The sequence below is a fragment of the Oryza glaberrima genome, chromosome 1 (assembly GCF_000147395.1).
Source record: "Oryza glaberrima chromosome 1, OglaRS2, whole genome shotgun sequence".
Classification (NCBI taxonomy): Eukaryota; Viridiplantae; Streptophyta; class Magnoliopsida; order Poales; family Poaceae; genus Oryza; species Oryza glaberrima.
In genome coordinates, this window is record NC_068326.1 from 37,754,186 (window position 1) to 37,781,606 (window position 27,421).

Sequence of the window (27,421 nt, forward strand, 5' to 3'; positions counted from 1 at the left end):
TTTAACTATATATTTTACTAAAATATATATAAATATGTAAAATATAAATCCGGCTTAAATAACATATAATCACAAGAAAAAAATCATAAAAGTTAACGACATTGTACATTAACACCAGAGCAAGTGATTTTTTTTCATTTAATATAATACAAATATAAAAATTTTGCTTATAATTTTTTTTTCCTTTTTATTTTGCTGCTATTATTAGCTGTAGCTCAACGCATAAGTTATTACCACCGTAACTCCAAGCCTATTTAGTGAATTACATAGTCCTGTTCTCCCATGAATTTGCTTTTCGAAATGCTTCATGAATTATTTCTAAATTATTTTTATTTTTTTCTATTTATTTTTCTACTACTTTACCAGCTCATCTATCACATCTTAACTGTATTTTTTAAAAGATCGAAATTCTACTAGCCGTTTACTGAAACTACCTACCAATCTAAGCCCTATCGGTTGGCTTGATAAGCCAAAGCAAAAGTCAAAATTTAAAATTTAAAACTTAATTCTGTAGTTGATTTTAAAATATTTTTAACGCAATTTCTTTTTAGCATTGACTTTTAAATCGCTAAAAAATATATAAGAGTTTTACTCAAAGATTAATTTTTATTTTTTAATAAACCGTCTTGATTTATCATGGAATATGGACAATTATCAGGGAATATGGACAACCCATGGAACTCTGTTTCTTGTATGACTTTGCCTTCTGAGTTCTGAAACGTTGTATCCATGTGAAATTTTTTACTGGAGAGGTCAGGGTCAATATGACATTTGTGAAGCCTGAAAAGAAAAAAAGAAAAAAAGAGAGCTTGACCTGTTCAGGGCCTGCCAGTGAGTGGGGGTGATGCAAACATGGGCCAGAATTAAGAGGAGAGTCTCTCTCTCTATCTCTCTCTCTTGCCATTTAAAAGAGGAGGTGGCAGGCAGGAGAGGAAAGTGGATGTGCCCCCAAAGATCCCCTCCCCTCTCCTCTCTTCTTTCACTCTGCCCCAGAGCTGACTTTTGCTTCTTACTCCTACTACTACTACTTGTCTTTCTCTTTGCACCCTAGCCTCATGTTCTTCTTCTTCCTCCTCTCCTCCTTCTTGTAGCTTCCACCCCCACCCCACTCCCTCCCACCCCCGCCGCCCGCTTAAAAGTCCGATTTTGGGGAGGTTCGTGCGCTCAGATCGGGGAGGGGGTCCAACCCCCCATTTCGTCTTGCTGCGGCGGGGAGGGTGGTGAAGCGAAAGTTTGGATTTTTTTTTTTTTTTGGGGGAAGGTTCTGCTTGGATGAGCTGCTTCCTGTGCTTCGGATCGGCCCAGGAGGGGGAGGCCAAGAAGCCCGGGGCTGACTCCAAGGACGCGCGCAAGGACGGCTCCGCGGATCGCGGGGTGTCCAGGGTCGGATCAGGTGCGTGGAGGACAACTGGATCTTGGAATTAGTTTTCGCGGCGTTTTGCTGCGGCTTTCAGATGTTCTTTTTTTTTCTTTCCTTCTGCTGCCTTGTGGCGCTGTGGTTTTCCTGTTCATGTTGTGTTTGTACTGCTTTGCTGTGCGCGAACGATGATTTGGTGATTTAAGTTAGACAAATGTGCAGGGTTGCTGTCGTGTTAGTAAGCTTGGAGGCTGTATTTAGGCTCAGGCACGCTTTCTTCTTCATTTAGAGAGGAAAAGAAGGGGAATGCATTGTTTGCCATAGTTTGTGGCTAGGATGGCTAGGTTTTATTAAGAAAATCTGTATCGTCCTGGCAATTTTAGGAGATTCATGAATAGATAGTGTTGATTTTGATGGTTTGTCTTGTTTAGATGTGTGGGTAAAGGCTCAGGATCATTTTGAAGTTGTCTTAGGCTGGATAGTATATTTGTGTGGGAACAATGGGGGTAGAAAGTGATGGATGTGTTGTTTACTAGTCCTTGAACTCGATACTGTTTATGAATATACAAATATGTAGGTGTCATTTCATTTTGTTTTTTTGAGTATACGAATTGCGGGTATGTTGGCCATCGTACCTGTCCAGTTTGGCAGCTGGTTCATCTTTGGCATGTTGCAAATTATCTGTAAGGACCTGGGTTTGACATGATATAATAAGGATTGATTTTAATGACCTAGGACAGTTCATTGTGGATCTTTTCTTCATGAAACTGATTGGGGGAGGGATTATTGGAAGTACATGCTTTGTCTTTACGTTATTCTGTTTATGCTTTGAGTATTGCTTCACAAATGGATCGGTGAAATCTGCTTCGTTGGCTTCTATCGAGTAGTAAAGTGTACTAAATACAGTATTTTAAATGACTGATTTAGTTTTATGTTTCTGCTGATAAGAGTGTTAATGCTCAGAGGATAGCACACTACCATTACTCTGCCCCTCAAAAAGAAAAAAGAACCGATTACTAACTCTACAACATTTTCTTCTTAGATAAATCGAGATCACATGGTGGATTAGACTCTAAGAAGGACGTTGTCATCCAAAGAGATGGGAACAACCAAAATATTGCTGCACAGACGTTCACTTTTCGTGAGCTTGCTGCCGCCACCAAGAACTTCAGACAAGATTGCCTATTGGGAGAGGGAGGTTTTGGCCGTGTATATAAAGGACGCCTGGAGACTGGGCAGGTCAGTCTTTCTTAACCTATCTAGATCTATTGAGATTTTACTAAATACTTGAAGTTTAGGTTTTCAGCGATTTAGTTAATATTCAGTAAAATGTTGGCAGAATTGCTGTTTTGCTTTATCCCTGGAGCACTAATGAAATATACCACTTCCCAGGCTGTTGCTGTGAAGCAACTTGATCGCAATGGTCTTCAAGGAAATAGAGAATTCCTGGTTGAGGTCCTCATGCTCAGTCTTCTACATCACACTAACCTGGTCAATCTAATTGGCTATTGTGCTGATGGTGACCAGCGCCTTCTTGTCTATGAGTTTATGCCATTGGGATCACTGGAAGACCATTTGCATGGTTTGTCTATCTTCTCCTTGCCTTTCTAGTCTTGCAAGAGTCCATGGGCGCTTGAAGCAATGTACATAAAGTAGTAGTACTGCATTATTGTGAAGTACTATACTTGGTAGTTAGTACAGCTGTTTAATGGCATCCTGTTATGTTTAAAGTTCAATGGCAGCTTCAAATGAAGATAAAAGATTTTCCAATTTCTGTTTTGTAGATTTGCCACCTGATAAGGAACCTCTTGACTGGAACACACGGATGAAGATAGCTGCAGGTGCAGCCAAGGGCTTAGAATACCTACATGACAAGGCGAGCCCGCCAGTTATTTATCGTGACTTCAAATCATCAAACATTCTTCTTGGTGAAGGATTTCACCCCAAGCTGTCTGATTTTGGTCTTGCAAAACTTGGTCCAGTTGGTGACAAGACCCATGTTTCAACACGTGTGATGGGAACTTATGGCTACTGTGCCCCAGAATATGCAATGACTGGGCAGCTCACAGTGAAATCCGATGTCTATAGCTTTGGTGTTGTTTTCCTAGAACTGATTACAGGGCGCAAAGCAATTGACAACACAAAGCCACAGGGGGAGCAAAACCTAGTGGCATGGGTATGTTTTTATACTATACTTGCATCATAAATGCATAATAAATATATGCCAGTGACACCCATTGTATGCATTCTTCTTTTGAAAATAAAAGCATTACATGTATCTCAGCATTTTATTTTAGTACTGTTAGTGAAATACAATCCCGCCAATCAAACTGATGCCACCCACCTGTTCCTTTACAATCACACAACAAATAATTGTAGTGTTTATGCTAGCTCACGAACAATTTGATCATGGATGGCCTTTACTTCCAAGTGTCCAAATTGTTTCCTTGTGGCCAGGAAAAGTTGTTGTTTTGATACCGATATTTGCCATCCACCTTGGTAATTTTGCTGATGGCTGCAAACATTTAGCAATTTTGAGAGTTTGGGGGGCATTATAGTTCAGCTGTTCCATTCTCTTACAAATGATGTTCTGTTGCTCGCTCAAAATTTGTAAATGAAACCAGTTTCTAATGCAATCTTAATTGAAAAAAAAAACTTCGTGGACATTTTTATTTTGGATAATCAATACATTTCATCTGTTTGCAGGCTCGTCCACTATTCAAGGACCGCAGGAAGTTCCCTAAAATGGCTGATCCAATGCTCCAAGGTCGCTTCCCTATGAGGGGTCTGTATCAGGCTTTAGCTGTTGCTGCCATGTGTTTACAAGAGCAAGCTACCACTCGCCCTCATATAGGAGATGTTGTCACTGCACTCTCATATCTAGCTTCTCAGACATATGATCCAAATGCCCCTGTTCAACATAGCAGGAGCAATTCGTCAACTCCTAGGGCCAGAAATCTAGCTGGGTGGAATGAAGATCGACGCAGTGTGCGCTCGCCGAATCATCATTCTCCAGATCTGAGGAGGGAAGCTGCCAGGTCATCAAAAGCAGAGGTTAGCAGGACTAGTTCTACCGGTGATTCTGGCCGGAGATCAGGATTGGATGATTTAGACATGACAGGGTCGCAGATGGGTAGTCCAGCTCAAACAGGAAGAAAAAGAGAGACTCCAAGGACTGCTGATAGACAGCGTGCTATTGCAGAGGCCAAAACGTGGGGGGAGAATTCTCGAGAACGGAAGCATCCGAATGGTCATGGCAGCTTTGATAGTACAAATGAGTAAATCGGACGGTTTTTGTTTCAGAAATCAGTCTACGGAGGATGAATCTGCTCATCTACACGAAACGGATCCAATCAAGTAACATTGCATTGGTTCCACACGGTTCTTTATCTGTGAATAAGACCCTTGTTCTTTCCCGGCCATCAGTGTCACTCCATGGTCACTATGTCATTGCTATTTGACATGTCTTAGATCTCCCGGCGTCCATTCCTTGTGAATGTGATTGTGTCATGTGTCTTTAGAGTTCGGCTCCGTTCGGGAGCCGATAAAATTCAGCTGGAAAGGTAGGCAACAGAAGAGAGGAACCTGATGAATGCCTTTTCTTGGTTACCTGATCGCCATGCTCATGCTCAGCACCACCTGTGTTACGAATGTTACAACATTTCAGGTTTGGCTACCTGAGGACGTGAAGTTACTTCCGATGAGAATTCAGGTTTGGAGATAGGACACATTACCTGTGTTTCGTACAGTTTTTTCTTTTCTTTTCTTTTCTTTTGAGTTGCCTGAGCACTTATTTATTTGTATTAGCTTACTGTACCTCTCATGTATCTTAGCGTGAACGTTGTTCGACATGCAGCAAGAGGTTTTTATCTGTATCAAGCTATTTCAGAGCCAATGTGTTGTACATGTAATATTTTGCAGTAGTAGTCAATCATGTGTTCATCTTGCAAAGCCAAATGAGCTGTATCAAACCAAATCTGATTGGTGTGGCAGTGCTCTTCGCATTGTTGCTATCTGCAGAAGCTATCTGATGCTTAGCTGCTACTCTCTCCTTTCCATATTATAAGATGTTTGGATTTTATTCTTGGTCAAATTTCTTCAAGTTTGACCAAGTAAAACGTCTGATAATATGAAACGGAGTTAGTACTGTAATGCAACAACGCAAGTACTTGTGAACTGAACAATGCTTCACATTACCAAACCACATTTACAGCAAGCATCTCCCAATCCTCTTCTGACGCATGAACAATTTTGACACATATGAGCATCAGAGAGGAACACACGTGTAGTAGTACTGTACAATAATATAACACATCTAAGCTACCATTATACTAAATCTGTTCCATTTTGAATCATTGGTCACTGTGTTCTAGGTCACCTGACAAACCCAGATGCTTTGACAAGACGATGTTGCCATTGATGTCCATCCGGTAACGCAGCTTGCTGTAGTCCATGACGATCCTGCAGGAGCTCCATGCCTCGGCGTGCATGCTGACGCCGAGATAGTATATGTGGTCTTGCACGCTGCTCCCACTCACAGACCTGAAAGGTGAAAGTGGCGTCAAAGAAAGAGAGAGATCATGAAGAGCTCATCAGGTTCAGGGTCACCAAAAGGAGAGATGATGAGGTGTGGTTCACCCCCCATCTGCTTGTGTTTGTGCATATGGAGAAGAAGAAGAAGAGGGGTAGTACCTGCAGCATGATGGGTCTTCACCAGAATCATCACAGATCTGCTCTACTGAGTACACCAGGCTTCCTAGTCCGACGTTATGAACCCATACCTGAAGAAAAAGAGCATCTTTTTTAGATAAAAAAAAGAGGATTTTTATTGAACTCGGTCGATTACGTCAAGGTGATAGAACCATATTGAAAAGGAGCACTCAGCACTGCATCATGCATTGGGAAATTATGGAAATGCAAGATGGGTAAGATTGCATGTGTACTGTCTGTAAGCAATTGATCTCGTCAGAAAATGCATATATGGTTCAAGGTATTGAGTTTCAGGCAAGCATATTAGACAGGTAGAGTGTATCGTACCTCTCTTGGGAAATGATGGTAGGTCTTCTGTGGGAAGAATGAGAAGTATGGTGGCAGGTGAGGCACGATATCATGACCATGGGTAACTCGGATTGCGTGAGGCAAGTATTTCTTGAAAAAGGAAGCAAAAGCAGCATTGCCAATCCGAGGCTGCCCAAATGTCATTAGCTTCACACCATCTAGCCCATAGTTCACCTAAAAGAAAACAGAATTCCTGTTTAGCTGTAGAGGCAAAACCTGGAGGTAAGTAAGCAGGGGCGGAACCACGCCTGGGGCAACTTGGGCTCGAGCCCCAGGCGTGGGAAAAAAATTTAACGGTCTTATACCTGAAAATTCAACAGATATTTTGATCCTTCCATGTCTCAGCCCTACGCGTATACTCCAGCCTGGGACTTAGATCGATTCTATCCCTCACTACCATTACTTGGAGGCCTATTTTAATTGCCGAACTCTCTAGTCCATACTACTACTATACTTCTTTGGACCGGCAAAGGAGGCATGTATCCCAACAATTCTACAAACAAAACCTCATTCTATGATAGCATTAGGTGATACATTTGCTAAATATGCCTATCTGTAGGAACACCTCGTGCTCTATCCTACGAGGTCGAGAATATATAATAGCGCACCTAACGTACTCCCTCTATTTTATAATATAACAAATTTTTAGTTACGAATCTGGACAAGTGTTGAATCCAGACAATTCTATGTTAGATTCATAACTAAAAATTGCTATATTTTGAAAACAGAGATATTATATAGGAATTTTGGGTAGCTTTAGGCTGAGTTCTTAAGTGAGTTTGGGCTGAAAAAATGTCTTATTTATCATGTGCATGTTTTTTGAATTACTAAATAGTGTGTCTCATACAAAAGTTTTCAATATAGAAGTTTCTCTAAATATATAAATAAATATATATTTTAAGTTTATAATAGTCGATACTTAATCAATCATACACTAATAAGCTTTCTTGTTTCTCGTACCGCTAAAAATATCATTCTAACATCGGAAATGACCATAGCTTAGTCTTTAGTTTTGAGCCCTAGGCTTCAAGAAATCCTGGCTCCGCCACTGTAAGTAAGGAATGGAAACCTACAAACCGACCATAGATGTAGATTGCTACTACATAACTGAAAATTAGTACTAGGCTGGCAAAGGAAAGATGAAAGATCGGCTCCAAGAAGATAAAAAGGCTCGACAGCTTCGCAGACTATTTGTCCATTTGACCAGAATATAAAGTATTATCATGGAAGAAGGTGTTTCCAAATTCCAACAAAATAAAGCACTTCTCTCTTTTATGTGAAGTCAGATGTGGAGAATAAAATGTTTATAATTTATTGCACAAAACTAAGCAGAGAAACAATGTGGTGTAATTTTCTAAACAGAAAGTGATATAGGAGCTAAAAGTGAACACTCTTGAATTCAGTTAAGATGCAGTACTCACAACAAGATCAAGTGCACAAAACGAAGCCATAGCTCCACCCATTGAATGCCCTGTTACCATGATCGGAACATCTCCAAACAATTTTCGAGTCTTCTGAATACCGCTGACAACTCCATCTCGCATTGTTGTGTTATGATAAGCAGAATAAAATCCTCGGTGTACCTATGGTGAGGTGGAGCACAAAATGAATTTGGTCTGCCAATGTTGCAACTCATAATGCTGAAGCTAACATTGCTCACCATTGCTTCAGGCATACCAGGGTAGTCAAGATCAAGTTGTTTCCATAGCAAGTCCTCTATCCAGTTCTGAATGCTGCGAAATTGAAGGATCAGTACAGATTAAAGTAAGTACTTCATTAAATTAAGAGAGTACGTAGAATAGAGGTCAAGTACTTTATAAATGTGAAGTATGCACACATGAAACCAAAATACACAACAGAATACCCTTATAAGTAATAGAACGATCAAAATCAAAAAGAAATTTCAGTAAGCAAGCAAAATGAAACAGACGATAATTACCTGTTCTCTTGAGTTCCTCTAAATACAACTACTATAGCATTGATATCACTTGCAAAACCTACATATGCCTGCACATTTGTTAAAATATTATCAACATACAAGATGCTACTAGAGACATGAAGATAAGTGTTATGATGTACACAGGCAGAAACGAACCTGCAAGCAGTTCTCCACATCTACGATGATATCCATCATTTCAAACCCCTGGGCATCCAACAAATTTACTTCAATCATCCGTGCCAAGAATTGCAGGAAGTTGCCCAAAAGTCAAACAAAATCATGTCATGGCAAACAGAAAGTATACCAGTGATAAAGGATTACCTCAATCAGGTCACCACATCTAGCACATGTCCATGTAAACAATTGTGTCAGGTCAGCAGTATAGATCTGCAGGACATCCTCTATGTTAAACTCCAAAATATTAGAAAACGTGTTGCAAACGGTTGATCCATATTGAAGGATGATCTAACATTCAGGAATAACTTAGATAAAGAAAAAGGTGAATGAACATACAGCTGAAGCATATTCCACAAGTGTCTTGGCAAGCTTTGGGTTATATATGGTGGTAGAGGGATGGCGTTGAATGACCTGAATTTCTTTTATCACCAAATGTAAAAGAACCATCATCAGTCTTTTAAAAAGGAAAACAATGAACATCTAGCGAAGCAACATTCAACATGCTGGATACATGTAGAAAAGATATAACTAGTGACAGAAAATGATTATGTAACATGAAACAAAAAAGAAAAAAAACACATTATTGTAACAGCTAAACTTTTGGATTCAAAGTCGAAGAGGATATGCAACAGCTTTGAATAAAAAGCTGCATGAAAGAACCCTTATAGTTCTTCTGTAATAGCCTTTTGATATGTCAAAAGGAATTTGAAATTTTGCACTATATATCATAGTACCAACGGCAACTAGATACAGCTACAACCAGCCATTTTAACCAGAAAGATTAAATTGAAAGAAGGTAATTTTATACTAGTAAAAAAATGGAAAAAGAAACTATCATACTGTTTCAATATACTAGTAGGCACTACAAAGGGGGAAAACATCGAGGCATGCAAATATTGTGGTTCACTGCTAGTTTCCTTGCCCAATTTGAACAATTCTCCCGTTAATCATTTTTTTCAACAAAAAACGGTTAAGTTAGTTCTATGCAAATTATTTGTTTGAAGATTTCCCAATATATTTCCATCTAGCAGCAAGCTAAAACGTAATCAAGCAAAAAAGACCAGCTCTAAATGCAAGCAGGAAGGAATCCACTACAACATTTTGAAGTAAAAAAGGGAGCTAAATTACCCACCTCTCCCGGAGCAAAGCACAATCAAGCACACCAAAAGCGCCGCCTTTAGTAGCCCGCGGCGCTCCATGCCCTACCAAAAAAGAGAGAGAAATAACCAAGCGCCCATGGCAAATCTTGGCAAAATTTGCACAAATCAACTCACCTGATGCCCCAAATCGGCCAAATCCACCCCGGAAATTCTGCCGCCGCGCGATCGAGCTACCTGCTACCGACGAGTTGGGGGGAATCGGAGAGTGGCGACCAATCGGTGAAATCGAAGATTTTATTGCCGTATATAGGAGTAGTAAAAGATTATTAACAATCCGAGTTCGTGTAAGTGTTTGAGCTAGTCAAGAAAAGTGAGGAGCAAAATAAGTTAAAGAGAGGCGAGAAATAAATTAATTAAAGATTAAATTAAGGAGCGAGAAGAGGGAACACGAAATGAGGATTAGCGAAGATATATATATAGCCGATCCGGTCTTGTGGATCAAATGACCAATTTGCCCCTAATGCTTATCTGGATTTAGCTGATTAGGATGGCGGTTTCGGGTCAGATTGGAGAGAGGAAGCGGATCGCCATCCGATAAGGTTCAGAGCATCTCTCTCTTCGTCTTGGGTCTTTGCAGCCGAATTTCTTTCTTGTTCGGCCATGCCATAGAGTGGGCTCCACACGTACTGAACAGCGATTTTTTGCTACAGTTTTTTCCTTTTTTTTTTCATTTTTTACTTTTATTAATACCTCAGTCCCAAAATGTAACATAGCTAAAAATGTTTATATTTTAGAATGAAGGGAGTATATTATCGTATGAAGAATAACTGAATATAGTCAGTTGTCTCTCCTAAAGGTGTATCCCCATCTCAAAATATAATATAACGAATTCTAAAATTCGACATATAGGTCATAATTTCAATATGAGTTATGATTTATGAGTGCAGCTTTTTCATCACGTACTAGGGTGTAGTAGTTGCGTAGGAGTAGTCTTTTTAATTTTCTATTAATTTGCTTATTGCAATCTTGATTATAAAAACTTACAAACTTTTTAGGTTTTTGTTGTAGTTTAAATGAAATATACAACACAATTTATTAATGATTACATATTTTACAATCATATGAAAAATGCATTTTGATAACACAGATGAAGTCATCAATCTGAACTAAAAACCAAGTATGGGATTTTTTTTTTCTTTGTCCTTTAAGATGAAGAATCTTGTTTCAACCAAGAATATTTTTGGCTATTTAGAATAATCCGTTGCAAAGTACGGGTTTTTGCTAGTATGAAGAAAATATGTTGAATTAGATATGTGAAGGTTATGATTGATTGAAAAAAAAGACGATTTATGTGAGAATAAGAGGTGAATTACTATATTCTAAAATAATTTTTTTAATACTAGAATCTGCTACATTTGAATACGACCGAGGTAGTGCTGCTAGATAACGCACAGTACAGTCAACAATTAATGTACGGCACCCACAAAATACTGTTTGCACCTAGTTTAGTTTTCTCACTGTAATTTAAGTATGGGTATGTGTATTTTGCTTCCGCGTCGCCTCTCCCACGGGCGACACGGGAGGCGGAAAGCCGGCGTCGCCCGCTCCTCCCCCCTCCTCCCTCCGCCGCCTCGCCGCTGCCCGAGCGGCCGCCGGCAAAGCCGCGCGGCCGCAAGGACGGCGGTGGCGGGGCTTCACCCTCGTCTTCGTCTCCCTCTCCCGTCGCGGTGGGGGGCCGCACGTGGGACGCGCGCGAAGACCGCCCAGATCCGGGCCGCCACAGCCGGATCTAGCGGGGAGGCCGCCAGCGGCGGATCGGTGTGAGGTGGCGGCGGCAGTTGGTGGTGGTGGCGGCGGGGATTGAAGGTGGCGGGGTGGTGGCGGCTGGCGGCGGGGAAGGCAACGACGGTGGCGGGGGAGACGGCAACGGCGACAGGGATGGCGTGCGTGCTGGTTCTCTTGCTTGGGGCGTCGGCAGTGGGGTTGGAGATGGCGGCGGGGATGGAGGTGGCGGCGAGGTTGGCGACGGAGGCCGGATCTGGCGGCGAGGTTGGCATCGGCGACCAGATCCAGGCGCTGGAGATGGTTTTGCCCCGGTGGCGGTTGCGACGGCAGCAGAGAGCTCGGCGACGGCGTTGGGGCGGTTGCGTTGGCAGTGCCGGCGGTTTGCAACGACGACTGCTGGCATAGATGGCTGGTGACAGCGGCATCGGCGACAGCGGCCGACTTGCAGCGGCCGTGACTGAGGATACGGTGGCGACGTCGAAGGATGCGGCAGTGGAGGCGGGGAAGGAGTTGGGTGTGAGGTGACGGCGGCGACGGTGAGGTGGTGACCGTGACGGTGGTGGGAGGAGGCATGGCGGCCTCGGACGGCTTGCCGAGGGCGTGGCAGACGGCTGCATCGGCCGGCGCAGCATCGTTTGGAGGAGGGGTCGGAGACCGCTGGACGCAGAGTGGCGTAGCCGATGGCAACGGAGGCCGGCTCGGCGCGAGAGGCGTGGGCGGTGGAGATGGAGGTCGGCTTGGCGCAAGAGGCGCAGCCGATGGAGGGAGGCCGGATTGGCGCGAGAGGCGCGTCCGCTGGAGGAGGCCGGCTTGGCGCGAGAGGCGCGGCCGGCGGTGGAAGAGGCGACCTCGGTGCATGGTGGAGCTGCCGGTGGGTGTGGCACGGTCTTCGCCGCACGAAGGCTGGCCGGCGGGAGCGTCGGTGCAGGGGCCCCACATGTCGGCAGAGTTTGAGTGGTGGTGGAGCATCGGTGCATCAGCCGTAGATTCGCAGATGGTGAGCGGCGGGTGAAAACCTAGCCCGGCCTTGGCGAACTGACAACGATGGTTAATTCCCTCTCCTGAGGGCGTTGTCGTGCTGTCTCACCCCTCAAGGGTGATTGCCGGGCGAAAGCCTAGTCTTGGCTCCTTTGAGCCCTGATGGACGGCGGCAGCGGTCTTCCGTCGCTTCTCTTTTTGAAGACGTCGTTTTGGCACCCCCTTGCTGTAGGGCGATCTCGTCTGTGTTCCTTTGTTGGTCTAGCGGCGGCCGGTCCGGTGCTAACCTTCTCTTGGTCGTGTGTGTTGGCGCTGCCGGTGTGTGGGTGGTGGTATTTTTTTTTCTCCTGGTCATGACCCTCCAGGGTTATAATCTTGTAATTTTTTTCTGCTCTATCAATATAACTTCGCACCGTCTCATGCGAGTCGTTCAAAAAAAAAAAAAAAGTATGGGTATGTTGCACCAAACTAGTGATGGTGTCGTCATTGCCGGGGACATCGCATCTAGAGCTATAGCTTGGTCTCTTTAATCTGCACGAGTATCCATCAGTTTGTTGAGTTGGTTATGCATGAATTCGACGTAACTTCTTCATGTGGCAATAACGATGTAACGATATAAGTATGATATATTATGATGTGCAAGTAGCTAGTGTACTGCAATAGTCATATATATGAATAGAGAGGCTTGATTAATTTGGCTTCTTTCTGAAATGTTTAATTATCTAAACCTTGTTTGAAACCTGCTACCTGAAAGACGAGCGATCGATCGAGTCAGCATGCAATTAAGCATCGACGTCGCGTGAAATGGCAGCGAATTTAGCGTGTGATAGCCTCGTTGCTTGAACGATCGGAGCAGCTCACCTCTGGAATCGAATTGAAGAAGCCTGACACGAAAAGGCGAGAGAGAAAAAATTCTTCATATTGATTTCTCGCTTAATTCTGGCGTGCCGGAAACCGAAAGGAGGCGATCGATCGATGCGTCGAATCGCATCATATCGATCGATCGCCGACGCAGGATGGCAGGTTAGCATCATCAGGATGCATGGAAATGTGGAAGCACTGGATTTACCAAATTTATCTCAATAATAATGTTAACGGATTAGATTCCACGCTCTGCAAGCCCAAGATATTGGGATGTGTAGCGGTGAGATTCGGTTGTTGAAGATGCATCATCTAGCAATAGGATGGTACTACTACCTGTAACTGCAGTGCACGGTGATCAAATCATGATGTTGCGATTCTCGACGATATCGAGCTGCAGCGTCTATCTACGGAGCAGAGCTCTCCTTGATCAGGTCCAATATTCCAGTATGGTCATCAGGTCACCTGATCAGGGCAGCTAACCAGCAACCATTTGATCTTGGTGTGCAGTACTGCCTAAATGCTATATTCGTTTTAAAATATTATTACAAAGGATATTTTAGAACGGATGAACTACTGTAACATATTGGAGAATAAAAATTCTCTAATAAGCAAAACCAACATATTAGAGAATAAAAAATAATTTTTAGATAAAACTTTTATATGTGTGTTAGCGACTTAAAAGCCAACACTGAAAAAAAAACCAAGTTGAAAATATCTTAAAACAAATTCGTAAAAATTATGTTTGAAAATACAAATTTTGTCAATGGCTTCGGTTTATTAGGGCAACTAGTGAGACTAATATATGCGAGCGAAGGAACCTAAAGTGAACTTTTTCCTGAAGAAATCAACCAACCGGGCCTTGACTTATATAACGGCCCACCCATCTCCCCCTCCCAGGCCGGACGCGGAGCCCACGGAGCGATGCGATGGAAAGAAAGCCAGCGCTGCAGCGGCGCACCCAGGCCCAGCGCGGGGGCTCACTATCACCAAACTCGCTGATTAATTCGCGCGTCCCCCCAACCCCACCGCCCCACGACCACGAGCGCGGTCGTGCGATGCCGTGCCGTGCCGTGCGAAACGGCTGCATGTGCATGCTCTCGCATCTGGACTGGATCAACCCAACGGTGACCCTGACCAGTGACCACCGGCTTCTCTTCTCCGCCGGTTAGTGCTGCTGCTTCGGCGGCGATGCGAAGATAGGATTCTAAATTTATAATCTCCCAGATGGAAGTACACCCCTTTTTTTTCATATCAATTAAATAATTATAAAAAAATTGACAAGGTATATATAATATATCACTCAATGTTTAGATTCGACTTCTACAAGTTATAATAAAAATAGTAACAAATTAAACTGTAACTAGTGTAATTTTTTTTTATTTTTGCTGTAACTTATAGAAGGTGAATTTGGACTTGCATGTTTGTGGCGTAATATATTACATATTAAAAAATTTAAAAAGATTTCATGACTATTTAGTTGGTATGTAGTGCTTACAAAAGTTTCCCCATCTCAAATCATCATCATCCAACTACTACTGCAAGTTCCTACTTCTGTCACCTACTGCTGTGCTGCATTCCCTGCCCCAGATCGATCAGGTCCCCAACTCACAACGACCCATGCATCAGCTGAACCTGTGCTTTACTGAAATCATGCACACCCTAGGTTCGTTATTCTTCTCCTCTCACCTCTAATTCTCTTCACATCGTACTATGTTACATGCACCATTACATCAGGTACATATTGCTCGGTATTCACAATGGAGTATAAACCTACCTCCGATTTGTTTTCATTCCATCCCAGCAGCATCCTATTCTGCTTGTTTCGACCGATTTAACAGAAAGATGTTCAGATACGGTTGCTACTACAATACAAACACCTTTTCTGAAGTTTCCGGGTTTTTACACAAAAGTTGCAGAAGCACACGGTTCTCCAAATCATTTCATATATTCCATCAGGCCGCAAATCAACAGTATGCACATAAAAATTCTAACAACTCGCAACAGAAACGAGTCTATTACAATTCGAAATTCAGCATAAATTATTTCGGAAACTGAGCATATGCAAATCGGTCAGAAAAGATCGGAACCTATGCCTGGCTTTAAAGCTTGACGATGCCTCGTCGCTTCTCCTCGATCCCCTCTGCTCATCTGAGAGGATCGGAGCACCGCCGCCGCCGCCGCCATTAGTAGCAGGGGTACACCACGCAGCGCCTGCGCCGCGGCGGCGTGCACAGCATCAGCAGCAGCAACGCGAGAACGACGGCGACGAGCAGCCCCAGCAGGTTGAACTCCGGATCGTCGTCCGTCTGGCTGCAACACAGCTTCCCCATGCCACCCGCTTCAGAAGGAGAGGACGAGAGTTCTTGGCTTGCAAGATGAACTTCTCTCGGTCTCTTTCTTTGAGAGGAAGTAGAAGAGAAGCAGGGCTTCTTGGCAGTAGTGGGTTTTCAGAATCTGAAAGACTCTGAAAGACTCCGGATGGAGGTCGTCTCGTCTCTGTATTCTATGACACTTTGGCTATGAATCTTGGGGTGCTTTCAAGCATCATGTGGGCTGGCTGGTTGTTGAGGCATCACTGTCTAGCCCTTCCATGATGCAACTTCTTTTCCATGGCTATGTCCTTTAGGTTGGATATCAGACAAATCGAACAACCAATTCCGCACCAACCATGGCCACCACTACCAGCACATCAGGATAGAGTTCTTGTAAGTTATAACTATGCAGAGATTGAAGTGCATTTCGGGATTTTACTAGTGTTGATTAATCTTGAAATGTCTAGTTTTTTTTTAATTTCTTTCAGATTTCAGTATGGTGGACCTGATCATCTCTCTTTTAGCCAAGACCTGATCAATGCAAACTTATACATTCAGTTAACTGGCACTGTCATTGACGTAGTATTAATTTGGATATAGGATCATCGCTGATGCGCTGAAAATCAAGTTGGATCCACCCTTTGATGATACGGAAATGCCAAGTGGTGAAAGACCAGGTCACATTAATTTGAGAACCTGTTCTTTTATTCTTCTCTAGCACGGTTCTGAAAAACAATGGTTCCTCTCTTTTTTTTTTTTACAGGACACTGTTGAATATTCTGGTGAGTAATCCCTCCGTTCCAAAATAAATACAGTTTTGTACGGTTCATGTTCAACGTTTGACCGTTCGTCTTATTTAAAATTTTTTATTAGTATTTTTTATTGTTATTAGATGATAAAATATGAATAGTAGGAATTATGGGCGTCCACTGCTTCACATGATAATCACATCACTTTGGGTTATGCTACGCACGTCATCAGCTTTCATTAATAGCCACTTGCTGTCACTGTATAATGATCCTGACTGCAATTAGGCTTCCTAATGTGGATAAAGACTTGCAAAGATGGCTACCAATTGCTGCTGCTTAATCTGAATAAAGAACATTCTTACCTGAACTAACACAAGGGCTGCAGGCTGACCTAGACTGCACTGCAATTTTTTTCTCTGACGGTGACAGATTCAGCAATAATGAGAGATCAATTTACTGATCCCCTCGTGGCTGTATTACAAGCCAAGCAACCCCTAATCTACGTGCTTATTAAATAATACATATACAGCACATGCTAATCAATGTTAAATACTCGAAATTGCACAAAATAGCAGTCATCATCTCAGTTGAAGATGAAGTATTTAACCAACAAGAACAGATAAGCATCATGTACAGTTTCTTGCTAATAAACTGAAGGGAGAAAATTTGGACATTTCGTGGAGGCATGCAGCAATGCATTTTGTTTGGTACGATGCGTCTCATTTTCAAATTTCAATTCAGCGGTGCTTCAATTGGATCGGCGGTGGCTTGTTGTTCTTGTTTCGGCGACTCAATTGGAGCGGCGGTGGCTTGTTGTTCTTGTTCGTCATCCTTTTTATCCTTAGCGACCTGCTCCTCTCCTTTTTCATCCGTTTTTGTTGCTGTCATGGCCTCCTTCAATTCAATTGTTTGTTTCCCATCTGATTGCCCTGCACATGGAATGGGAACGTCTAGGAATATTATGTGAGCAGTTGAAATCGGCAGCTGATAAAGTTCATCTCTTTTTTATTTTTAAAGGAAAACAGATCAGCAGAATTATAGATTGCAATTTATGCAAGCATGCCTAGATCACTGGATGTAAGGAATAATGTTGTTAGAGACAAAATGATTGGAAAAGATGCAAAAGAAGAATAATGATCGTTGGGTCCCCTGATTTTGATAAACACAATAGATGAGATAATAGCATGTGCATGTGCTACCTTCGTTTTTTTTTTTTTTTGAGCTGCTACCTTCGTATTTAGATTATTAGATATATATGACACTGTTGATTTTATGCAGTCCTTGGTGCACAACTTTGACCACTATTTTCTAAGTATTAGAATATAATAATATGATCTATTAAAATCATAATGTTTTAAAAGTAATTCTAAATAAAAAGTTTACCTGTATGATCTCAATTTTTAAACTAAATAAGTGTGGATGATCAAAGTTTTAAAATTTCAACCAAAATATAGTTAAGAATGTCATATTTAACGAGAGGCAGGAAATTTCAGATTATTATTTTTAGATAAATAGTCCTTGTGCGTGTAATGTTTAGCAATCAAAGAAACCAAATTGAAAAAGTGTTTTCATCCCTCAGGCGATATCTCCTTGTTTCATGCATGCCACCTAAATAGTTATTATTTTTTAAAAAAAATTACAAGATAAATTAATATGAAATATAACACTTCACAAAAGTGCATGTTAAAATTCAACTTCTACATGTTGTAACAAAAATAACTAACGATAACTATTTTTAATTTAATTTGTTATTTTTATTGCAATTTGTAGAAATCGAATTTGGCCTTGTATGTTTGTGGAGTGATATATTTCATATTAATCTATGTTATTTTTTAAAAAAAAATTATATTATTTATACGTCATGCAAACATCTAGGGACATTCCCTCTGAACCTTACCATCGTCATCTTTCGAAACGGCAATGGATTTCTCCTCCTCTGTCTCCTGGGAGACGACGATCTCCTCGTGTTCGACCTTCATCTCATCTCTCGAAATGGCAGTGGATTTCTGATCCTCCTCTGTCTCCTGGGAGACGATGATCTCCTCGTGTTCGACCTTGATCTCCTCGCGTTCGACTTCGACCTTGGTGATCTCATCTCTCGAAATGACAGCGGATTTCTCCTCCTCCTCCTCTGTCTCCTGTGAGACGATGATCTTCTCCTCCTCCTCCTCGACCTTGATCTCCTCCTGTTCGACATTGATCGCCTCAATGTTGCTTGTCTCCTTCTTGGCATCTTCTGCCTGATCAACTCCGGCCACCGCCTCCATTTCGCCATTGTTGGACTTAGAAGAGCTAGGTTGCTCTAGTTGTGCTACCTCCTCGCCGGCCACCGGCGCCGGGACAGCGGCCGGGAAGGCGGCGGCGGCGCTACTACTGGTGTCATTCTCCAGGGTGGCCGGGGCAGTCGTCGGCGAGGTGACACTAGTGACGTCATCCTCCTGATGAACCTCGTCGGCGTTGGCGACGACCGGCCGGGCACGGGCGCCGGGGAAGGTGACGCTGCCTTCTTCGTCCTCGGCGACGGGGGCAACCGCGAAGGTGATGCTTTCGTCGTCGTTGGGCTGCTCGTCGTCGTCGTCGTCGTCCTCGGCTAATGCCGCCTCGTCGTCGTCTTCCTCCTCGACGGCTGCCTCCATTGTTGCCGTGGCAACAACCTCGTCGTCGTTCTTGTTCTTGTTCTTGTCCTCCTCTGCTTTAATTTTCTCATCGACGGCGGCGACATTCTCGGTTGATGCGACGTCGTTCTTGGCGTCAGTGATCTTCTCCTTCTCCTTGACGAACTCCTCCTTCATTGGCACTACTACATCCTCTTTCTTCTCATCAATGGCGACCTTGGTCGGAATCACCTTCTCCTTCTTCTTATCATCGGTGACAGCTTCTTGTTTGTTCTTGGCCTCCTCCTTTTTCTTCTCCTCGACGATCTTCTTCACGGCCGCCGGCGACGCCTTGGCCGCCGCCGCCGTCGTCGTCTTCTCGACGATCACTACGCCGGTGTCCTTGACGACGACCTCATCGGCGGCGGCCGCCGTGGTACTCTCCTCGACATCCTTCTTCTCCTCATCAATGGCCTTCTCTTTCGGCGTCGCCTTGCCCTTCCCCTTGACCTCTTCGTTGACACTGCTTTCCTTGACAACGGCGGCGGCCGAGCTCTCGTCGGACGGCGGCGGCGGCGCGTGAGACGGGGCGGCGTTGGCGGCGGCGACGACGCTGGACTTCCGCCGGAAGAGGCGGCGGCTGGATCTGCCGCCGGTGGAGCCGACGGTGTTGCCGGTGGCCACAGCTTCTTTGGAGCCACCGCAACCCATGGCGGCGGCCGGCCGGCGATGTGGAGGAGGAGGAGGAGGAGGAGACGACGGCGAGGAGAGAATGTAGGAGACACAAGAGAGGATTGCATGGGAAAATATATGCTGCATGCACGCATGCATGAACGAATGTTCATATGGCGTTTGCAAATTTAGGGAAACCATAAACAAACAGGAGGTTTTGTGACATGTGTTTAGTGCTCTAATTGCAGCCTCATTGTTCTATATATTCGAAGAAAAAAAATCTTTAGCAAGGCTGTAGGTAATTCCAGGTGGTTTTTTCAGCTTCAGATGGAGGTTTAACTTTATAATACTAAATTTGATGAGCTGTTTTACCTGAGATGGATGCTGCCGGTTTTTTTTGAAACTGAAGCCAGCAAAGCTGGTGTTATATTAAGTAGGAAAAAAAATATTTACATGATCACCAATGGTGATGGAGAAAAACAGAGAAAAGAAAGACAGGGAAAAGAAGAAAAAATGAGTCTTAGGCGGATAATCTCGTGATGTTTTTTGCTCCACATATTCTCAATAACTTGATTTTATCTTGTATCTTGTCCAGCAGCTGCATCAGAGTTTTTTCTTGATTTCGAAACACACGTCTATTCCACTCACACCGTATTTCCCATGCTACCCGCATGTGGACTGATTTGTTTTCTTTGGCTTTGTCTTTCCCACCTTGAGATGTTCTCTTGATCCACCAGTCTAACAGCGGCTCATTTTCATCATGTGTCATGTCAATTTCATTGCAGTTCAGCCTACTTAGGACCCTCTCCCAAATCTGTCAAAGGACAATCTTTGAAGAGATGTTGAGCTGTTTCTAAATTCCTATAATATAGTTGATAGAAATAGTTGTTTGGCCATTATCTGATCTATAGCCGATCTGCTGTCCAAATCCTATTTTGCAGCAATAGCTAGGCAAAGTGTTTGCATTTGGAGGGTGCCCATTGTTTCCAAATTATTTTTGCTGTAACTGAGTTTATCCTTCCGTTGAATTGTGCTATATAGGTTGACCTCACACTGTGTTTTCTATTGCTCATCTATCTCGAAGTTATGGTATTGTCGACACCTTCCGTGAGGGTGATGTCGTTGCTCCATACTTGGTAGAATACCTCAAAGTACTCCTTGACTAGCTGAACTGTGACGTTGTGTCTGATATTCTCTATTCATTGGTCATTAGCTAGTCCTTCCTGTACTGACCTTCCTTTTCTTTTGGCATGCTTGTATAGAGTTGTATACAATTCCTTGAGTAGTTGTCCACCAATTCAGTTTGATTCCTAAAAGCTCACTTTGCGTCCATCTCCTATTGACATCTTGATTGATCATGCCATGAGATGAAGCTGTTGGAAATGATATAGTATACTCGCCTAACTGGAGTAAATCGGGAGCTGTCTGAAATTTGCCCCTGAATATCTGGAATGCAAGTTGCTAAGGAGAGAACAGTAGTTGAAAAGTTGAAAGAGAGACCAGTGGGTGAGATCGAGAGTTGCATACTGGCATGATGCAAGCCATTGAATGTTAGTTACATGCACCGATGCACAACTACTGTTCTCACCGCAAGCCTATAAATCGTCCACTTGGAACTACAACATCAAATCAAACCATATGACAGCAATTTGCAAGGATATGTTGCCTTCGCTCCTGAAAATTCTGTTCTTGGATTGAGTTCTTTGTGAAGCTGTAGCTAGCATTTTCTCTCGGTGAAATGGATCCACCTGGGCCTGGAGGACCGGGAGGAGGCCCTGGCGGTTGGGGCCCTCCTGGAGGTGGCCCTGGGGGATGGGGCCCTCCTGGAGGTGGCCCTGGAGGATGGGCCCCACTACCTCCTGCTGGACCTGGCTTTCTGGGTGGCCCAGGCCCTGGCCCTGGTTACTGGGGGCCTGGATTTGGAGGTTTCATGGGGTCCTGGTAAGCTGTGTACATTACACTGCCCTAAACTTTCTGGAAGTTTTAACCTCGCGTTGCAATTGCAAACAAAGTTTTTAATTCATCTGCTTAGGAATTCACATTATCACATATGAGTTAAAAGGTCTACGTTATGTGCAAGTTCAACCAATCGAAGCACACACCACCGAAATTTCACATATCAACTCATCAAAAGTTTGAATCTCTGAAACTCTCTTGTGCAGCTTTTATGTCCTCTGCTGCTGCTGCTTGCTCCAGGATTGTTGTGGGCCATTGCTGGGGCGTCCAGGCCCGGGTGGCCCATCGCCACCCTTCTGATACCACCCTGACCTTACCCACCTAGTGAAATAATGCGATGTGTTTACCATTACACATGGGACCAAAATCGTTACACATCCTCTGATGAAGAACAAGTACCTGATAGCAGCTTGCAGAGTCTTATATATGCTCTTTACTTTGTCACTTATCTCTAGGGGTGTTATGCATAATCCTACTTGTTTGCATTTGTTAGCAACTCGACGATATAATGATGGTTCTGCTTTGGTACCTCGTTGATGCCTTACAAATGTCAAATCAAATACAACCTGATAGTTTGCAAACTGACACCAGCCCAGGTGAAAAGGAAAACAACGAAGAAAACTGCACCGATTCTAAGAAAGAACCGAATCCAACACACTATAAAAACCCCAGTGAGGGGAGAGAAAAGAAATCCCGGGTTAGTCTACTGAGCCAGCAGCATCTCTTGGACGGTTCTGTACAGATGTAAAAGCTGTTCTATACACGCAGGCAATTGGTACCTTTGTTATATGCAAAACCATAATGGCTAGTGAAATACGATGCTAAGGAATGGTCCCCTTTCAAGATTGATGTGTAGCTGCCCTCCAATTCTTGTGACAAACTGAAGTGTCCAGCTGATGGGTTTTTGGAAGAACTTGACCTCATAAGCGCAGGAGGTAACCCAGAGAAGTACCAAGAAGTGCCACATAAACCACAAACAGCAAGGGGAAACCAACTTGATTCCTTGGTGTTCCCTTCTTTCGTAGAAACATCTAGCCAAGCCATGCATCAGAATTAGTAGACATGTCATGCATGAAACATAGTATATGACCAGTGGTTTCAGGATGGAATTTGAGTCATACCATTTCTTGCTGTAACTTATCCCGCTCCTGGGTGGTAGTTCTGCTCTCTTCTCTCAGCTTTATTATCATTTTTTCAGCCTGCAAATCAGAAAGTTTGTGTTTCACTTCAGAAAGTATTATCTGGAATATAAGATTAAAATCTTAGTTTATCAAGCATTATAAGCTCCATGTTTCAGGAGGATCTCATTGTGAACTATTGATTTGTCCTGTCCAAAATATTACCTCTTCCAATTTTACTTCGAGACCATTGAGCTTTGACTTCAGGTTCTGAACATCTTCCGTTACCTGTCCAAAATACAGAGCAACTTCAATAAAACTAGTGGGAAGATTGTTTAAGAGACAGATCGGAAATGTAGTGAGAAAAATATGTAATTTGAAGATCTCTATAAGTGCAGCTTAGCTTTAGTGCATTGTATCTAGTTGCATATTTATTTCATTAAAGCTACTTCCAGTTTAATGGAAGATAGAAGAACCACAAAATATAAAATACTTATTTCAAGAAATACACTTGTTGTGTATGACCAATTAAAGGATGTTGGATGCAATGGACGATTGGCAAATGTGACCAAAATTCGAATCAATAGTCAGAACAAGTTAGCATTCTTATGCCATGGTGTTTGAAAACTAAGTGGAGACATTTTAACCAGGAATAGGTGGAATTTTGTAAAAATCTAGCCACTAATAGACTTTCCAATTGAGATGGTTAGCAAGAACTCTGACCAGCTAAAATTCAGTCAAAGACTAGCACTGCAGGCCTCCAGAAACTCAACTCATTTTTGCCTTATACTCCACTTAAGGGGCATGTGAAAATAGTAGAGGAAATGCTTACATGGCATAGTTGACGACTCTGCACATTGACAGCCCCTTGCTCACTTAACACGACAGCTGCTTTTGGAAGAGTTTCTTCTAGAGGAGATTCCTTCAAACTTGCTAGGTTTTGTTCGAAAGGATGGAGAGATTCGACAGTAATGGAAGAGGTATCTGTTGGAGGGGGTGGAGATTCTGTCAATATAACAGGTGTCTCCTTCAATGGTGTAGGAACTTCTCTCAGGATTGGAGTCTCCTTGACTGGGGATACAGGTGCAGGAACTTCTCTCAGGAATGAAGTCTCCCTGACAGGGGAAATATGCACAGGAACTTCTCTGAGAATTGGAGCCTCCTTGACAGGGTAAGGGGGTGCAGGAATAACAACTGGGTCTTCTTCCAGAGGGGAATGAACCTCTTTCTCTGCAACTGGAATTTCATTCTTAATGTTCAACGTGTCCTTTAATGAAGGAACCTCAACAGCTGCCTCAGTGTTTGGAATTCCATTAATTGACTGCTCTCCAAAAGGATGAGATGCACTAACAAGAACAACCCTCAATTTACTTTCCTCGATATATCTGCCACTTTCTTTAGAAAACTGTAAAAAAAAATGATGAGTTAGAAGAACACCATGTGTACAGCTCTTTCCAAAAAAAAGGGGGTCATATTCTTATGTGCTTACATAAGAAGGAACAAGGTCCTCATCTGATGTTCCATAAGGGACAACTGTTGTCTGAACCAAAAACTTGTCTTTTAATTGCATGTCTGGTGGAGCAGTACGTTGTGCTTGCATGGTAACTTCATTCAGACGAGTAAAGAAAAGAATCAATAAGAGAAAAGAGCAATTTAACTGATTGGTAAAAATTATAACAGAACCAATAAACGATAAGAAACATCTGTCTAATAATTACTCTCCCCCAAAAGAAAGCACACTGTGCTTCTTTACTGCACAGTTCAACCAGGAATGAGTTCATTCCTAGAAAGCTTTATATAGATTCCATAGAAAATGAAAATGGCTATCTTGCATGACTTTCCAAAATGAGCATATAAAATGCACTTTATTGTACTCCCTCCGTTTCAGGTTATAAGACATTTTGACTTTGGTCAAAGTCAAACTGTTTTGCGTTTGACTAAGTTTATAGACAAATATAGTAATATTTATAATACTAAATTAGTTTCATCAAATCAATAATTGAATATAATTTCATAATAAATTTGTCTTGGGTTGAAAATGTTACTAATTTTTTCTACAAACTTAGTCAAACTTAAAGCAGTTTGACTTTGACCAAAGTCAAAATGTCTTATAACCTGAAACGGAGGGAGTATATGCTAATATAGATCAACAAGGTAAGTAAATATATCTCCGGTGCAATAATCCTTGCATACACAAAACAATATTGCCAGTGAGTAAATGCAGTAGTGAGCTACTGAACATACCTGTGAAATCACATGTTGACCTTGGAAGGATGACTCCAGTGTTTGGTCGAACACAATACCTTTTAGGTGATGTTGTTTTAACCTAACAAATTTGAAGGGCAATATCAGACATAGTCCTATTAGATGCTCAAACGACAAAAATTATCATCCTTTGATTGAGCATAAAAGCGATTAAAGAATACATAATATTCAGAAAACAAAATATCTAAGTTTAGTGTCATCAGAAATGGCATTTAAAAACAATAGGAAATACCTTGCATTAAAAATACAATTTTCCAGCCTTCTCGTTAGGTTACCATATAAATATGTATCTAGCATCACTACATAATTCTTGTACAATACCATAAAAAGACATTTAAATTTAGAAAAATAAAAGTAGTTGTATGTAGTAGCAGACAAATTAATATGTATTCTTTGATATGCCCATTTGGTATTCAAGAATTAAGGCCATAGCCGCATTCAAAATAATAGTACTGATGGACAACTTCATGGTTACAATTACCTAGGAAAGGATACACAATGTTTAGATAGCACAATGTACACAGTACACCATCAGGAGCTATACTTAACATAAAAACAAGCGGCATTTGAATTTGTCTTTGAGAGCACTGACAAACCTTGAATGCGACATATTCATTGGATTTGTTGACAAGATGGACAGTACATGAACTTTGCTTCTTCACCTCAACTGCCAATAATAAATGAGATACCAAGTCAGATTATCATTCAAAACTTTGAGACGGAATGTGTTTTGTATCCTATACTGTACAGCAGTTAAACACATTTCAATTATATGGCTGAATGTTGTAGTTTCAAATACAGGTGTGGTAGGAACCAGTACGAGACCGTCTTGTTCATCCAATGAAAATTGCAAAGACCAATTTAATCATGTGCAAATTTGACAAGTACTCTAAATTGCACAGTTCATAAGAAAACCACCTGCAGAACTAGGATACGATAATTTTCAGTTTCACTCCCCTTCCTCTTTTATCAGCACGTGATGATCTTTTGAGTGATGCATGACTAAAAGGTAAAAACTAACACCACCACTCCCTCCTTTTATGATTGTTAGCATGTGCATCGCTGTATCAGTCCATTCTCAGTAGTTACTGCAACCGCATCCAATCCAGGTAAGCCAATTAGACAAGCAATCAGATCCCTCTCCCACACACAGACATCAGACTTTACAACCACTCGCACCACAAAATCGACCTGTCAGTAACCAAACGAACAGAAAAAGGAGCAGCCCACTAAAAAAGCAGCCTTTAAAAAACTCCAAAACAAAAGTTTACAGAAAATTCCAAACTCCGGAGCCATGTTTGTAGAATGTTATCTAAGTAACCTAGAGAAAAGTTAACAGTAAAAACAAAATCACTCATTGCTTCTTCACTTAACACTGTAATAATCTAACAAAAAAAATTCTGCAAGTACCTACACCTCTAAACAGAATCAAAACCATTCAGACAAGAAAAATTAAAAAATGACAGTGAAACGAAAATCAAAACCACTAAGAAATGAAAAAAATAGAAACCAGAGTGGAACGAAAATTCCCACTAATTTGAAATGAAAATCGCTAAGACCCTTAAACCTGTTGATCAGTCCAAACGAGGGGAAATAGTTTTGGAACACTAATACTGGAACCAATTCCAATCAACAGAGGCTACAAATTAAATTCCACTGAGGGCGAAAATACCCGGCACGATACAAAGTAATACTACAGCGAAGCGAAGAAACAGGCAGGGAAGTCGCACACCACGACACACATACACGGAATCCACTCGATTGAAGTAGATTCGCCCGTTAACGCGAGACGGATCGGAATTACTCTCTACTCCACTCTCTATCTAGGGGGTGGTGAGGCGTGGCGCCGTGGCGGTGGCGTGGCAGCGGGGGGGACTTACAGGTGAACTGGAGCTCGCGAGGGTGGATCTCGGCGAGGTCCTGGCCCATCTCCGCCGCACCACGAACGAGACGCCGCCCGGCCTTCAGCACCGCCTCCACCGACGTTGGGTCGCCGCGCGCGGAAGCCTAGCTAGCTACCAATCAATCGAATCCCCCGCGGACTCTGACCGGGCGAGCTGGAGAGGAGAGACAGGCGGCGATGGCTTCGAGAGAGGGGTGGTGGAGGTGGAGTTGGAGTGAAGTCGAAGACGACGACGGGAAGGCCACCACCACCACCACTCTCTCTCGAAGCCGTTTTGAGGAGGAGGCGACTCTCGGGGACGCGGAGCAGAAGGAGGCGAGATTTTCCAGGGACGGGAGGATTGATGGGGGCCGCCTTTTCATTGGTGCGGGCCAACCCGGCGTATGTCTACCCGTTTTTTCACATTACACCCCTACAAAATCTAATTTTATACTACACCTTTTGTGTTAAAGAGTCTGATACTCCCTTCGTCCCACGGTAAGTTACTCCCTTCGTCCCAGAAAAACCAACCCTACTGAGAATCACCTTTGATAACAATTTTGGTCACCAAATCCTTACTAAGATTGGATTTTTTTTTTAAACGGAGAGGAAGTA

General features: G+C 42.6%; 4 protein-coding genes and 1 long non-coding RNA gene across 6 annotated transcripts; 2 read left to right on the top strand and 3 right to left on the bottom strand.

Annotated features, from left to right (window-relative positions):
• The first annotated feature begins 931 nt into the window (after positions 1 to 931).
• LOC127765122 (receptor-like cytoplasmic kinase 185) lies at positions 932 to 5,316 on the top strand. Its single transcript, XM_052289962.1, has 5 exons — positions 932 to 1,393; positions 2,400 to 2,596; positions 2,750 to 2,939; positions 3,142 to 3,533; positions 4,064 to 5,316. The coding sequence occupies exons 1-5, from the start codon at positions 1,273 to 1,275 to the stop codon at positions 4,637 to 4,639; spliced, it is 1,476 nt and encodes a 491-aa protein (XP_052145922.1). The 5' UTR covers positions 932 to 1,272; the 3' UTR covers positions 4,640 to 5,316.
• A 207-nt stretch (positions 5,317 to 5,523) lies between these two features.
• LOC127765131 (probable feruloyl esterase A) lies at positions 5,524 to 10,088 on the bottom strand. The gene is made up of 11 exons (XM_052289975.1): positions 9,806 to 10,088; positions 9,664 to 9,733; positions 8,868 to 8,950; positions 8,676 to 8,741; positions 8,511 to 8,558; positions 8,355 to 8,422; positions 8,076 to 8,148; positions 7,837 to 7,998; positions 6,395 to 6,589; positions 6,050 to 6,138; positions 5,524 to 5,899 (listed from the first exon to the last, which is right to left on the bottom strand). The coding sequence occupies exons 2-11, from the start codon at positions 9,728 to 9,730 to the stop codon at positions 5,710 to 5,712; spliced, it is 1,041 nt and encodes a 346-aa protein (XP_052145935.1). The 5' UTR covers positions 9,731 to 9,733; positions 9,806 to 10,088; the 3' UTR covers positions 5,524 to 5,709.
• Positions 10,089 to 14,782: 4,694 nt separating this feature from the next.
• LOC127769095 (uncharacterized) lies at positions 14,783 to 16,478 on the top strand. The gene is made up of 3 exons (XR_008016670.1): positions 14,783 to 14,921; positions 16,171 to 16,247; positions 16,334 to 16,478. It is a non-coding gene; the product is annotated as an uncharacterized LOC127769095 (long non-coding RNA).
• Positions 16,479 to 16,641: 163 nt separating this feature from the next.
• Positions 16,642 to 19,801, bottom strand: LOC127769730 (uncharacterized). Of its 2 annotated transcripts, none has more exons than XM_052295367.1 (2): positions 18,217 to 19,801; positions 16,642 to 17,248 (listed from the first exon to the last, which is right to left on the bottom strand). In XM_052295367.1, the coding sequence occupies exons 1-2, from the start codon at positions 19,784 to 19,786 to the stop codon at positions 17,052 to 17,054; spliced, it is 1,767 nt and encodes a 588-aa protein (XP_052151327.1). In that variant the 5' UTR covers positions 19,787 to 19,801; the 3' UTR covers positions 16,642 to 17,051. The 2 variants fall into 2 exon arrangements, with proteins under 2 accessions (XP_052151327.1, XP_052151317.1); XM_052295357.1 differs by having other exon boundaries at positions 16,642 to 17,269.
• A 2,242-nt stretch (positions 19,802 to 22,043) lies between these two features.
• On the bottom strand, positions 22,044 to 27,138 carry LOC127753443 (vesicle-associated protein 1-2-like). Its single transcript, XM_052278926.1, has 8 exons — positions 26,805 to 27,138; positions 25,521 to 25,591; positions 24,904 to 24,985; positions 24,149 to 24,264; positions 23,492 to 24,064; positions 22,885 to 22,947; positions 22,663 to 22,740; positions 22,044 to 22,572 (listed from the first exon to the last, which is right to left on the bottom strand). The coding sequence occupies exons 1-8, from the start codon at positions 26,851 to 26,853 to the stop codon at positions 22,462 to 22,464; spliced, it is 1,143 nt and encodes a 380-aa protein (XP_052134886.1). The 5' UTR covers positions 26,854 to 27,138; the 3' UTR covers positions 22,044 to 22,461.
• Positions 27,139 to 27,421: the final 283 nt, after the last annotated feature.